Raw genomic sequence first — 15,582 nt, forward strand, 5'->3', positions numbered from 1 at the left:
TCGCGTCACGGAAAGTTCGTCGCGTAGGGCGTCGGTTTGAATGGAAGCTGGTTTCTATTGAATACTAAATAGGGTGCGATTCTCTCTTAGTATCAGTTGAAAGGAGATATCGCGAACCCTATGAATTTTAATTATTTAACGATCACCGCGAACTATTTATACAATTTGTTCACGCATCGCTTTTTCCCAGTCCTAGCTGTAGCTCCGATTGATAAAATCTGGCACAGGGTTCTGCAGAGGAAAAAGTGGCACAAGGATACGCAGAACTTGTTTTTTTTTTGTCCATTCATGCGTCTCGTTTTACGTCAAAAAAAAAAAGGGAAAAGAAAAGAAGCGATAGTTGCAAATGCTGCTTGATTTTCCGACCACGTCGACGCTTTAATCGACACGGACAGAACTCTGATGGAACAGGACGCTATTGCCCCACTTTAATACGGTTGAACCTCAAAACCAGTTTTACCATTGTTAGAAAAATTGAAGCCGCAATGAGTCACGATACGAGATGCTTTCTTGGTGTCATATACGGCTTATCTAAACGCAAGCGAGACGCATTTACATCTCAATAGCGTGTTCTAAGGTAAAAGCAAAGCCCACCAGAAATTCCTTGGGCCTGATAGGGAGGATACGACGATCGTTTAAATAGAATTTTGTCTGCTCCAAGGCATACCAGTCCGCGTGTTCATCCAAGTGGAATCAATTTGGTATATGACACGTTTAAACTTCACTTACACACTCTCGCGTGAAAGTAACTGTACGTGTCGATGATTATGAAAGTAGTGTAGATCAAAATTTCTATAATATGGGAGCATTTGTACAAAAACAGTTGCAAGTTTGATTGTGAATGAAATTATATAAAAAATATTCCTAACAATTTTCATTCATTGTACGCGCAATAGTTGATTGAAAATGAAGTCTTTTAAATGGGAGTAAATTATCGATCGGAAATCAGGTGAGACTTTTACGTTGCGACAGAGAGAGTCCATGGTGCGCGTGATTAAAGCAAACACGGCTCTAATGTCTGCGCTCTGGATGAAAATTTCTGTACATTATCTATATCACTCCTCGCCTGAACGATGGAGATCGATGAAAATTATTTCGTAAGCTGCACGTGCACGATGCCACACGTTCGTCGGCATAATTGCTGCGCGTAGACGAGTTGTGCGCTGCTGGTTGCGCCCGTCGAATCGTGCTAGGCGCAAATAATTACTATCGCGAACGAATTATTTAATTAATGGAGTTAGACAATCGTGTAGATTTCTGTTGCGCAGCCAATTTCAGTAGCTCGAATGTCTAATTATGTTAATAGGAATTTTCATTAAATAATAACATCGTTCGTGATGCGTGCAACCACTGAATTTTATATCGAGCATATCCTAGTTTGGGATCCCAAATATAATAAAAAAGTAAATATTACAAGTGAGACTACGTCTGTAGAAGAATTCTTGTCCCTTATATTGTTGATTACATTCTCTATTATGTGCAACTATAAGTCAATCATATAATTTAACTTCCATGTGATATCGGAGTCAGTGTTAGATTGAAACTATTGGAAACCAATATTGTGATAACTATGATTTCAATAGTATGACGTATGTTGGAATATACGAGACATACGTGTGACATAATGCTAATAAAAATTAATGCACTCCACGTACGTTTATATGAGAAATTATTGAATGCTCCTTCTTGATTAAGCTGATCTAAATATTATAGTAAGATTAATATTAAAATAAATATTTTCTGATATTGCATTCGTTGTGGATTCTAATCAATAAAAATTAAAGGTTCTCCTTTCCTCTATAAAATGCTACGAATCTAAAATCGCTGTTCCACATAAAAGGATCAATTAAGGAAAAAGCCTTGTGCTGCAAATTGCGTGGTCAGCAATGTCTTGAAACAATAGTATGCACAGACTGCTGATAACTGCAGCATTTCTCTTCGTAACAATGGTTTGGAATTAATTAGACTAATTAAACCTTTAAGCCACTTTTCTCAGTTTCGTTTCCGAGTGGTTTCCTTCCTTCTTGCAAGAGTACAAAAAAAAAGAATAAGAAGATAAGAAATGAAACCACTAAAAAAATAAATAGATGTATATGGATGAATGTTCATTTAAGTACATTAAAAATGATACGTAACATTTTAAAGTCATTAGTGGGAGTTTTAAATAAAACTTTAGAAGTACAGGACAGCTTACTTTTCTTTTTGCATTATCCGGTGGTTCATAATTATCAATATTATTTTTCAGCTGCGATATTATTTTATTCCCACCATAAATGTACTAAGTATCCAGTGACATATTGATGGGATTGTATGTGATTCATATTAAATTACCGGATCTACCGAGATTGCTCATATTACATTTCAATCCATCGATTTTGTATTAGAAATTATATTTCTACGTAAACTCATTGATATAAATAGCCTACTTCTAGTAAACCACGTTTGAATTCAAGCAAAATAGAACATTCGCTTCTCCGTTCATTTTCTTACATTTAAATTGAATTATTTCTCTGTTAGAACACTATGACATTAAGCTCATCAGCACTTATCAGTAGAATACTGGACACTTGTAGAAACAGTGTATTAAAATGAAATATATTCTTTTGTGGCAGTGTAATTGTAGTCTGTTGTTAATATTTTCTAGGAAATATATTTTTGGTTAACTTCCTGGGACTTGTGAAAACAGGATTACGAATAATCCTAACCGGACAAGAAGGTACGGAAGACAATAACGTAGAACGTAGCACATGGCCCTTGAGAACCATGCTACACTGGTGCCCTGTACCCTGTGCACTATGAATTCTTTCAGAAAAAACCTTTCTCTTTTCCGAACCCCCAAGAAGAATTCAAGGATTTTCCAGTAAGTACCTTGGTTGTGATAATAACCAGACTCTCTGTTTTCTCTGCATTTCCAAATGCGACTCGAATGCGTTAACGCGTGTGCGTGTATGAAAATTTTGAAAATTTGTCAACAATATCTTTAAATGATAATATCATAAATAATACACGAATGTTTAAATATAATGTGTATTACAGACACGTGTTCACAAGAAGCATGTTTCATTGCATATACGAAAAGTAGTTAAAAAAATATATTTACTTTTTAATTAATCACTGCTAGTCACTCGGCAAATTGTTACCGATTAAAAGTCGAGCGTAAAAAGGTGATAACAAGCGTGTTATGAAAAACTAGCTTTGAAATAATTACAGCTGCCATTTTAAGAACATACGGCGACGATTTACACAATTAGATTTGCAATTATCTACTGAACACTTTATCTTTCGCTTTAAATTAAGTACGTCTCAATGCTACAGGTACGCCATTTAAGCGTTATCCATTCTATTGACATTAATTGCCATTGGAAATGGATTTCTTCGTGTTCGACGCGAACTGCGTTCAATTAAACGTGGACTATAAAAGGGACGTGAAAATCGATGTTGAATTAAATTTTAGAACATCAACAGACGTCTCACATATATATAAAGTGTAGCAAAAAAAAAAAAAAATTATCGCATAGACTAGTTAAAAAATTCTAAAAGAAGCAGGACATGCTCCATGATGGAACAAATAGTATTATTGTTTAAGGATTAAGGAAGGTTCATTCGTTTGCGAATGTCCATTTCAGTAACGTTAATAGAACGTTAAAATGAGGTATAATAAAAGTTGTTTGAGGCATAATAACGAGGAAACGGTGTAGGCTCCTGCAAAGCGTATAAGGAAGGCAGGGAATCCAGGAAGTAATGACTAATACAGTTACAGTAAAGTTAATCAAAGCTACCGTTAAAGGAACCCGGCTATTCCACGACATTCCACGCGTTTCTGTTCACGTAATAATAATAGTGGCGTTGATATCATTATCGATATTATAGAAAAAAAAGGCGATATCGTTTAAGTAATCGATATGTGCCTGCTATGAATGCTGCTTGCGAAATGTCTGTCCATTTACCGGGACATTTATTTTACTTTAGCTGATATGGCGGAAAATTCAATATTCTAGACAGAAGAATTTCTTGCAGGTATTCGAAAAGAAATATGGGAAGAGGTACGAAGAATGGCGTGGCAATACCAGGAAAATAACAGAGATGGAAAAACAAAAAAGCAGAAAGCTATTATTTTCTGTACGATATGGAATGTTTAAAAATTCCACGTGAAGATGTAAATATCGAAAGTGCTATGCTTCTTGAACAAATTTTAAATGCTCCATAATCAAATTTTACTCCCACGCAGCATATTCGTTTAAAATTATCGTCGCTAATAACTACCTATGCGCGGTCGATGCGAATTTTTTATAATGGTATTCATTAGGCAGAAAAAAATTTCAGGACAAATTGAAGATATTGCGAAACGAGAAATCTATGCTCATATTATTTGAAATAGTGTACGAAGTTTGCCAATTCTATTAGCGTGTCTTACGCGAGCAATCATTAGCACAAATATAATTGTCACGGCGAAGACATATAGAAAACGGACATAGTGACGAAATAAAACAGCCAGAACAGCGTTCCTGCTCTATTCGTCACGCTTCGATGATCCCGAAAAAAATGCAATCTTCTGGAATGTTGAAGTTGCACAGCGAACGAGCACATATAATACTAAAGAACGAATCGAGCATACGCGCGTGCGAATATCGACCAGTTTGAACAATCGTCAGCTAATACGGAAATAATAAATGTACAACTTGAACAAGAGCAAACAATTCGCCACCTTCGGTCTATTTCCAGAAACATCATTTAAAAACCTCACACCGTCCCTACTCGGTCGTAATTAATAATTAAACTGCGGCTTTAACTGCAAATTTGTATCTTTATAAACGCAACCGAGTGAAAGAGGATGGAATCTTCTATATAATAGATTTATTTCACGCTCTAAATGGATTAACGACCATTTTACTTTTTACGCAGATCGTATACCTCTTCAGATGATACATTACTTTTCGCGACTGCAACATTTGTTTCTGCGATATATTACCGAAGAGAAGGATAAAAAGACTTTTCCCTCAAACGAATTAAAAAGAAGCGAAGCTCCGTACTTCGCATGCACGAAAGATTAGAAATAAAGATCGAGTGCTCGCTGTCGGCGAGACAGCGCTGCATGCTTTCTCGGCGCGGTAAAATTTCTCGGGTGTCGAATAAAGCGATGCACTTGTTACGGAATCTGGTCGACTCTTTTTTCGCTGACGATAAGAAGGACGGAAAAATACGATTAAGCCTGACATCGTCTAGCAGGTATAACGACGAATGCGGGGCCTTCGTCCGGTGCATCGTGGCTTGCGTGTGTAGAGCGTGTACGTGTGTCGTTCAAGGCACGCACCTGAGCGTGAAGCGGAGGGACCAACGTTAATGCACCGACGTGGCTTCCACCTGCGCTAGACGAGTCGAAATGTATGCCTTTTTTTCATCGTTCAGAAATTCGTAGCCCGACTGTTTCAGCTTCACGCTCGACGGCACGATTTCTCAACGTGGATTTTCGCCAAGAATCCTGGCTACGTAATATCAGGGTGTACGTGTTCCTATATCGACGCGGCGCTTTTCTAACGGCCCTTGTTAATCTCGAGAGTCACTTAGGGTAATTAGCATTAATCGAGAGCGAAGAGCGTTGAAACTGATTTCATTCTTGCCTATTAGACGTTATTTGCAACCGGCCGAAGACGTTTTAGAAGCTTTCACGAACGAAATTATGCCTACGGAAGACGATATACATGGAAAGTGACCTGAAATACTTGAAAACTGAACAATTTGTGATGTTAATAATATTTCGTGTCAGAGAAATGTGTAGCACGTTTTTGGAGAGCCATGGAGAGCCGTCGAGCAACGCAAAGATATCATAATGAGATTTAAAACGATCGATATCTTACTGGTCTGTTTTACGAATACAATATTAAATAGATGTATACAAAGGTACGGAAGCGTGGACTTTTCCATTGTTAGAGACACTTGTTATACGTAAATAAATTTCACTTTTCCAACACTCTAATCGTTGGTTAAATCTCTAACAGTTTGGTCGTCGAAACAGAAATAGCATTTTCTGCGTCCTTCTTGCGATTACTTTAGTTGTTAAGAGGCTACCTGGTCATTGCACCAACGTTATCGATTATACTCTTGCAATTCCGTGTTTCAATCCTTTGCCTACGAGGCATCGTACTAAGTAATCGGATAATAGAAATAATATTTGAGAGCTAAGAGTTACGAAGCTACTTGAATTTTGAACTCCAATGCGGAGATTTCAACAGACCGAACAGGATCAAGCGATCGTTATTTAAAAAAACTACACGTCTACACTCTGCGATAATGAAAAACAAAATGTATGAAAAGTATATTACATTTTACGAGGTACTCTCTTTTTTTACTAAAAAATACGTCTATAGAAAAGCTGAAGATATTAAAAAACGAAACGAAACGAAACGCTTAAGCAACCTCGACGGAAGATTCCAGGGTGCACGCAGACTTCCCATGAAGCAGAACGACGTTTATTTTACTCTATCCTAGTGTTACACGGAGATATAACAGTACTTCAGGTAGACGATCAGGCGTGCGGAACGGTTTGGCAGGGCGGCCTCCCCACCTGTCACGAATTCAACGCTACTGAGTTCATCGTTTGCGTTGATCCAGGTATAAATTTGAACGAGAACGCAGCAGCGGGATTACCCGCCACGGGAAGGATAAAAAACTATCAATGCCGATCGAAATGCGCTCCTCCATTATAGCTATCCGTACGTCGATCGATGACCGCGTTCAAGTTTCAAAGATTTGAAAAAGGATCCACGTTCGCCTGTTCGTGCACGGATCGCGGAGCGATCGCAGGGACCGCGGGCAACGAGCAGAAAGAAACACCGAGTAAGAACGACGCACGAATGGCGAACATGCCCGGGGCCTTACTCACCTGCCACGACGTATTGCGCCCGCATTTTCGTTGGCCGGCCTAAAGATCTGCAGTTAAATTCGAGGACACCCGCAGTTACGGCGTCTCTTGTTGCACAGATTCACTAACGAGACATTCTCGGTCACTGCACTCGTCGTTGTTCCTTTTATTTTTACGTTGAATCAAGAAAACACATACACGCTTTTGCTTTCCACACGCACTATAGATAGAGTGGCTCTCTGTCCGCTTCACTCTTTCACTCGTAACACATCCACCCGCGTCGACTATGACCGCCGATAAACACACACCGAGCGAGACTGCGGCTCTTCTGGAGAACGGTCGCTTGCTATTGTGAAATCTCCCTCCACCGGCGCCGAGCACCTTTGCCACGGCACTGGCATGTTACGGCCCTGTTTCGTTACCAACACCGGCTGCATCGGTTCTATGTCTATCTTGCTCTCGATCCCACTGCCAGGTGCGGATCCATCGATCGCGCTCTCCGTGTTTCGAATCCTTTAATTCAAATTCAACGCTCGGATTTTTCGTACGGAATACTTTCGTTGCAAATCTGCTTCGAGTCGATGAGCATAGAGGGCGTCTGAAAATCAAAATTGGCGACGCAGAGGCTTATTTCATTTTACGTAATTTTAAATCGCCACGAATGGTTCGCAAATTACATTATTAAATCGCCTTTTATAGAAAAAAAAGATTTACGTGTCGTTGCCAGACATTTCAATAAACAGGATTTGAACCTGTTTAAGTAATAAATTTGATCTTCGTGAATTATACGTAGGATTTCAAAAATTAGTCGATCACAGCTATCATGAACTTTAAACAGTTATGTTTTGCTTTTTTATTAGACATAATAATGTTGTTTTATATGCTATTTATGTATGGATCATTGGACTTGCTTACAAAATCATTGCGCATAATTTTACAACAGCATTGAACGTAATAACGAATACTAATCAAAATTAAATAACTAACAGATTATGTAGCGTCCTACTACTATCTATATGTAGTTATATTTCACCAATTATGCAATAGAAAACGACTAGTGTAAAAGAATGAATACAACTACATTTTTGAATTTAGAAATGTTATAATCTATCATACATTAATCAATGTAATTAGATTTTCTCATCGTTATTCTACCGTAGTCTTATAACAACTTAGAGGTTTACGTATTATACAATTTAATGAGATTTACCTTCGTATAATTTGTGGTATATTACATTATTAAATGCAATTATTTGTTGATGTAATTAAATAACAAATGAAATGTCTTCTAGCAAAATAAATCATAGGTACGGTCGTTTGCACAATGACATAGTAATTATTCATGATTACATTAATAAGAAGTAGCTTGCTCATTTACTCGGCTTTACGTTCCACCCTTCTAATTTCTTTACACTTCCGGTTCCGGTCTTCCGGTTTCTCTTTGATAAGCCACTTTATTTATAGAGTTTGGCAGGTCAAACTATTCTCTCGTAGAAAACAAAATAAGTGTGTTGCGATAGAAACGGAAATTATAACAATTGTATGGGATTTAGGTGTAACAGAAAGGGAAATTCTTTTAGTGTAATTCGAAAGCGAGATTTCTCGCTTTTAGTATAAAGTATTCGCGTTATGGTTGCTATGAAAATGTCAGTTCAGTGGTGATTCATTCGTTCGTTAGTTGGCTTTTCATCTGTTTTTTAATAGAACATTCTGCTCGTCGGGCAGGTATGTGGACAGACGTTTTGATTGTTAGTAAGTTCTAGTCATCAACAAATGACTTCGTGTACTAGTGTTTATTCGTATCTTGTATTTGTGTACATACATGATGCAGTTAGAGAAGGTTAAGTACGTTACGAAAATGAATAAATATTCTTGTCATCATGTTACGTTCGTAAATTTTTGAACGTGGAACATCAATTACGAAAGTTCGGATCTATTTTAAACTAGCTAACTTTATATTTTCTCTATCTTTTCATAAAATTTTAGTTGCAACATCTACAATAATAAAGTGATAAAAAATCTGTATGACTAAGTTGAACAAATTTCCCATTTACGCAGTCAATAATTGATAGTAAACATTTTAGTTTGTACTTATTTTCCAATTTGTGCGGTATAAAAATAATGTGTACAGTTTTATTCTAATAGTACGTATAATAATTTTATTTCTATACCTTACCATGTTTCTAATGTAAATGACATTGTACATATCGAAAATATTCTGTGTCCAGGATGATGGAAGAACCATTGAGCCAAGGTGCTTCACCATCTGGTGATAGCAATTTTTCTGGAAGTGGAGATTTAGGGGGTTCTACTAATATAATGAGTATAGACGAAAGAATGTTAGACATTGGCTCGCGGCATTCTCTAAATGTGATTCGGACACCATCGGCTAAAAAAGCGAAGAGAGTGCGATTTTTTAGAAACGGGGACAAGTTTTATAACGGTATTGTAATGGCTGTGACTCCAGAGAGATATCGCAGTTTTGATAGTTTAGCTTCAGATTTAACAAGAGCCCTAATATCAAGCGTTACTTTGCCAAATGGTGTTAGAGCAATTTATACTATGGATGGAAAGAAAGTTCAAAGTATTAGTGATCTGGAAGATGGTAAATGTTATGTTGTGTCTGGACAAGGGGAAATTTTTAAGAAAGTGGAATATTCTTCTACTAAAGTTAGAAGGGGAAATTCTTTGTCTGGTTTACCACAATATCCAGCGGGCACAGGTAGACAAATAAGTGCAATACCATTATGTGTGAAAGCAAGAATAATTACTTTAATTCGGCATGGTACAAAACCTCGTAAAGTTGTACGTCTTCTGTTGAATAAAAGAAATGCACCAAGCTTAGAACATGCAATGGAGGCAATTACAGAAGCAGTTAAATTAGATTCTGGAGCAGTGAGAAAAGTCTTTACTTTGTCTGGGCAACAAGTTACTTCTTTAGAACAATTTTTTGAAAATGATGATATTTTTGTGGCTTATGGACCTGAAAAATGTAATCAAGAAGATTTTGAGTTAGATTTTGAGGAATCTAAGAGTGTTCAGAGCTTTCGAAGGTGTCCATGGACATCGAAAAGACAAGGTGGTCCAATGCCTAGAATGCCACGTAAATCAGGAAAAAAAGTGCTTACTACACCACAAGTGCGGACACCAAGTCCTTCCTCATTAATATTACCTCAGCCACTGCGTTTACATTATGCAGTTGGACATGTTATAGGAGAAGGTAATTTTGCGGTGGTTCGGCGTTGTTCTCATAAGTAAGTAAGACTGAGATATATTGAGATAAGATATATATATATACATATACATATAAGCTTATAATTATATAAAACTAGAAAATTTACATAGGAAATGCTTTGCAGATCTACAGGTGCAGAATACGCAATGAAAATTGTAGATAAATATAAATGTCAAGGTAAAGAAACAATGTGGGCAAGTGAAGTATCCATTTTGCGACAAGTTTGTCATCCGAATATTATTAGCTTGATCGCAGAACAGGAGACAACCGATCAATTATTTTTAGTTATGGAACTTGTGAAAGTATGTTTACTTAAACAGATTTAGGACATTACATTTAGGAAACACAGTGGACTTATATGTCTATGTTTATTTTAGGGCGGTGATTTGTTCGATGTAATTGCTGCAGCAACAAAATTTTCAGAAGCTGAAGCTAGCGTAATGATTGGACATTTAACGTCTGCGTTAGCGTATTTACATTCGCATTACATAGTACATCGTGACGTTAAACCTGAGAATCTTTTAGTGGAGATGGATGGAAGTCACGTTAGGTGTTTGAAATTATGTGATTTCGGGCTTGCTCAAGTTGTAAAAGAACCTTTATACACTGTTTGCGGCACACCTACATACGTAGCACCGGAAATTCTTGCAGAAACAGGATACGGTTTGAAGGTATACTATTTTATGAATAGGTGTTTTTTAACTACTAAATTTAATTTTATGAACATAAAAGATAGATTGAATTTGAACTATTGCAGATTGATGTATGGGCAGCTGGTGTAATATTATATATTTTACTTTGTGGTTTCCCACCGTTCGCTTCACCAGAAAATAAGCAAGAGGAGTTATTTGAGCGCATTTTGAGTGGCCAGTATGATTTCAGATCTCCATTCTGGGACGATGTTTCAGAGTCTGCTAAACAATTAATCTCAAACATGCTTCAAACACAGCCCGAATTGAGATTTAGCGCGGAAGATGTACTTGATCATCCCTGGCTAGCGGTAACTGTCATTATATATTAATTTAAACAGTAGAATACTTTCCTTTGTTATTTTGCATGGCTTACTATTATTATTTGAAATTTAAAATAATATAAAGAAGTTGTACTAGTGTAATATATTTATCGCAAAGTTTCCTTTTAGCACGTTGAGCGCGATTTGACACCTTTGGGCGTCATTTAGCTTTCAATGTGTTAATTGTATAAATATCTACCTTGATAGTTATTTGTCAAATTTGCTTACTATATATATTTTTTTCACCGCGAAATTAGCTTAAATCCACTGCTATTTATATTACATGGCTTTACCCTTGGCTATTTAAGCGAAATGCTAGGAAAGGCTTCGGTAGTGGTTTGCTGTATCTGTAGCAGTGCTTTTGTTTTTCGTTTGTCCCGTCTCTGTATACCAGCAGAGCTTTCTAGGCGAGCAGACCAGTGCATCAACACCTACCAACCCGCCGGAGCAACACTGGTATCAGCGTGAGCCGATAAAGTTGGCGATTTTCGAATTTGACTCCAGCCCGTTTGATTTCAAGAAGTATCGCCCAGTTCGGGATGATAGTTCGCAAGACGAAGCTGATGGTGCTTCTGACAGCAGGACAAGTATTAGGAATAACCGGAGTGAAGTTTTATCGTCAATAGAATCGAAAAGCATTGATCTATTTTATGACAAAGTTCAGAAAAATTAAGTTACAATGACTTTAATAACGGGAACCTGTATCTCCTTAGTGCAGGTTTAGTTTACGAGAATATTTACAATTTTAGTCGATCTATGGACAATTTTATAAACAATTTAAATAAAAATTAAGATTACCATTATTATTTAAAGTTATCATATAGTGGAATTTTTTTTTCTTTGAGCAGTATTCCTGAAAATGGTAATTACCAGTGCAAATGGATAATTCAGTGTTGCTAAATAGTTATAAAAAGTATTTCTACGATTCAAATTATTGTGAGTTGTGAAGATATAATTAAGTTTTCAGTCCTCTGAAAAGATGAATAATGGTAGTGTCAATCACTAGATACTTGTGAAAAGTCTGGATCAACGAAATTTACACTAATTAGTCAAAGATATACGAGGATACATCTTTAGAAAGATTCAGTACCTTATGAAGAAACTTGAAAGTGATGATATCAATTGGTGGTTTAACTGATAATTCCAATAGAAGAGCGAAATGTTAAATAATTTCATAAATAATCAAGTTACACAAAGAGTACATTATTAAACGTTAAAGTTATGTTCGACATAAAAAATCAATTGGCAAAGTTGCAAAAATATTTGCCTGTATCATGTTTAAATCCACAAAATACAGCAAACGATATGTTATAATACAACCGTAACGTTAAAAAATGTTTAAAGTATATATTTCAAATTCTAGAAACAGTTGGCAAAAAAAAAAAAAAATTAATAATAAAACGTGGTGTAATGTAAAACAATTCAAACGTGAAAAGTATATATAAGAATGTGATATAAATTCACAGGAACAATGTTATAAAAGTATAGAAATAAATTCATTGCTTTTCAGAAATTTTCATTATTGTTGGAACAAATGAAACATAAGTCTACAGATAAATTGTAAGAGATGAGAAATATAAAAGCGAAGCTTACATTATACTTCACAACTTTTGAAAAAGAATTTCAAATTAAAATACAAAAGCCAGGATGAAAGAGAGGAAAATCGTTGCATATAAATAGGAACACGATATTGTCACAAAAATAGAATTCGACGAAAACAAATATTAAAAACGGAAGGTCAGTTGTAGATAGTACAATAGCTGCCAGTAGAAGCAAATTGAGTAAGCAGTGTGTTCACATCGGAGAGAGATTTAACATTGTAAATCCAATTTTAATGAAGGACATAGGAGAAAATGAACGTAATTAGATATATTTATACACTGAAAATTATAGCTGCGGGACTACATCCGCCGAAAGAGTCCAAAGTTGTAATAATTATTCTAACGTAAGTGCAAAGTCGATTTAACCAAGGAAGTGACGTCATTTGTTCTTAGACATTGAAGATATTGATGATAATCAATAATTCACGTTAGAACAGGTGAGCTTCACACACACATAAACAAAACATGCCAAATGCATTTAAGTAGTTTATTTTATATTTGATATATATTGTTGTACGTATAGTTCAAGCGTTGAAATAACTTAGGCGTAGAAATTTGCTCCGTTCTTATCGAGATGTAAGCCAATAGCGGAACACGATTGTAGAATGAGATGAAAACTGTATCAATAATGTGAAAATCCTTGTGACCAAGTGACAAAGGGTGGCAGTGCCGGTAATTATGAATACTATTTATGTAGTTTGTTGCGTATGCTTGCTCAAAAGTAATTCAACCTGTTGCTAGAGGATAAGTATTTTTATAAAGTATTGTGCATCGTATTATTAGAGCAATAAAAGCAAAGGTGGTGATAATTAGGTCGAGAAACCTTAGAAAGTGTAATAATGAACATGAGAACAAGCAGAGAATTGATTTAACACATAATGCTTTTTATGTGAAATTATTTTTGTAGGAAGTATATACTGTAAATTTTAGTTCTGTATCATTCTCCCTTTGTCGCTTGAACATACATTTGTGGTTACCCCGCTACAATTTCCATATTTTTTAATGCAATTATTGCTATTGACTATAATGATGTATATATATACATAGATATAATAAGTATATATATATATATATAAGAAGTTTATAAAATATTATTTAAATATTCCTTTTCATAACTCGCGCGTAATTTACACAAAAAATTAATTTATATCATGAAATTTCGTACTAGGATTGATTCATATATAGACATAATGATTGTACTTTTTTATCGTAAGCACAATTAATTCGCAAGTTATACGCGATATTGTAGTAGACCAGTGCTGTCTATGGATGAAATTCATCATGCAGCTTTGTCATCGCTATAAGACAAAAAGATTTTAGAAAGAGTTCGTATGTGACTCATGATTTTATATGACGTTCAATCTTCTCTTCGTAATCCGCGCGTAAGACAAACGGTGGCAGATTAATTTCCGCGGGAAATATTTGTACTAGGCGCGCATGTGTGTAGCGTTCTACGCCAACCATGGTAATGAAGACGGAGTGGGAAATATAGTTGGATAGCACTGACGTAGGTTATAAAAATTTCAAAAACGATTTACGCCAAATATGAAATTTAATTATTTATATTATTATGTACATACATGATAAATTTGGTCTGAATATACATTGCTATTTTCTTTACTTTTTTTTCATTTTCTTCAATATAATTGGATTTATATATCTGCGTATACTTTCTACTTGGCTGTAAATTGTACTCAGTTTATTTCTGTCGAAAGAATTGATTAAAAGACAGATATGATAAAAATCATTAAAAAATTTTTATTCACTATTACCCTAATAAATATTTCTGGCTCATAAATATAGTTACAGTATTTATAATTACAGTACTTTCTTTTTTGTACGACTAGATCTTTCAAAACATTTTGACTCTAAAAATATGATTCAATATTTCATTAGAAATTTATTTTAATAATTTGTTACAATATTCGGGAAACAGATATGTTGGATACAGTATGTGTTTTATAGAAAATTTCAAATACGTCACGAAGTGTTCTTCTTTTTATATAACAATTTAATTTCTTTTGTATCTGTATTTTTTAGGTATACTGTTTTGCACTCACGAACAAATAATGCAATAGAAGGGTAAGCCTCGTATATATATAGTTGAACTTTGTCTTTCATCATTTTTTCGTTTTATAACCAAACGAGAGATATAATCCAACGTAATTGCATGACTTACTCCATGTATATTATTTTTTATTTTTTTCTCCATAAAGATTAATATTTTTAAGTACAATGTTAATTTCAACTAATAATTTTTAGAGATTAGTACACACTGGCTAGATGTTATGGCTAAATATTCCACATAGTTTAATATGAACATATTAACTATTTAGATTATATTATATGCATTAGATTTTGACATTTTATTAATGGCTTGAATGTCGTCTTAATATTAGTTTCCACATTTCGAAAAAATTTCATTTATCGACGCAGATAATATTCTGCTTTTAAATTCCGTGTCACATAAAATCTTACATAATATAATACTTACTAAATCTTAAATTACAAAATTCATCGAATAGTAAATATCTTTTAAATCTCTTGCGTCACAAAACAAAATGTTCCAAAAGTCATCTTCCGAACAACACATGTTTTATGATCGTTTTAAATACGCCAGTCTCATTTAAACGCGAGGGTGACTCGCGTAGTAGTTTCCTCCGTGCGCGGTCGCTTCTTTAAACGTTTGCGTTCAATCGTGTCGTAACATTATTCAGTTCGTTATATTTCGCGATATTTTCGAAGTGGCTGATATACGGACACACGCGAAACAATCCGGTACTTCTAATCGTAACGTAATTAAACGTAAGTGTGCGCCAGTTTAAAAATCAAATCCGCCTCTATCTCTGTCGAAGTTTATACGCGATAATATTAT

The 15,582-nt window shown here is 35.3% G+C and overlaps 2 protein-coding genes across 5 annotated transcripts in view; one reads left to right on the plus strand and one right to left on the minus strand.

The window, feature by feature from the left end:
* Positions 1–7,195, minus strand: part of Crb (cell polarity complex component crumbs) — a 30,729-nt gene extending 23,534 nt beyond the window's left edge. For both annotated transcript variants that reach the window (XM_076899937.1, XM_076899936.1), the window contains exon 1: positions 6,881–7,195. In XM_076899937.1, coding sequence (XP_076756052.1) covers positions 6,881–6,905 — 25 coding nt within the window. In that variant the 5' untranslated portion in view covers positions 6,906–7,195. The remainder of the gene's footprint in view (positions 1–6,880) is intronic.
* A 1,074-nt stretch (positions 7,196–8,269) lies between these two features.
* Positions 8,270–11,923, plus strand: LOC143425874 (serine/threonine-protein kinase GD17699). 3 transcript variants are annotated; one of them, XM_076898927.1, is made up of 6 exons: positions 8,270–8,584; positions 9,088–10,113; positions 10,219–10,396; positions 10,472–10,765; positions 10,852–11,094; positions 11,501–11,923. In XM_076898927.1, the coding sequence occupies exons 2-6, from the start codon at positions 9,089–9,091 to the stop codon at positions 11,777–11,779; spliced, it is 2,019 nt and encodes a 672-aa protein (XP_076755042.1). In that variant the 5' UTR covers positions 8,270–8,584; position 9,088; the 3' UTR covers positions 11,780–11,923. The 3 variants fall into 3 exon arrangements, with proteins under 3 accessions (XP_076755042.1, XP_076755043.1, XP_076755044.1); XM_076898928.1 differs by having other exon boundaries at positions 11,504–11,923; XM_076898929.1 differs by having other exon boundaries at positions 11,514–11,722.
* The last annotated feature ends 3,659 nt before the right edge of the window (positions 11,924–15,582 follow it).

Source organism: Xylocopa sonorina, chromosome 8 (assembly GCF_050948175.1).
Source record: "Xylocopa sonorina isolate GNS202 chromosome 8, iyXylSono1_principal, whole genome shotgun sequence".
NCBI lineage: Eukaryota > Metazoa > Arthropoda > Insecta > Hymenoptera > Apidae > Xylocopa > Xylocopa sonorina.

Coding starts and splice junctions, on each gene's coding strand:
- LOC143425874 (XM_076898927.1), top strand. CDS start 9,089: ATGATGGAAGAACCATTGAGCCAAGGTGCTTCACCATCTGGTGATAGC. Junction 10,397..10,471: donor TAGTTATGGAACTTGTGAAA/GTATGTTTACTT, acceptor TGTTTATTTTAG/GGCGGTGATTTGTTCGATGT. Junction 10,766..10,851: donor AAACAGGATACGGTTTGAAG/GTATACTATTTT, acceptor GAACTATTGCAG/ATTGATGTATGGGCAGCTGG.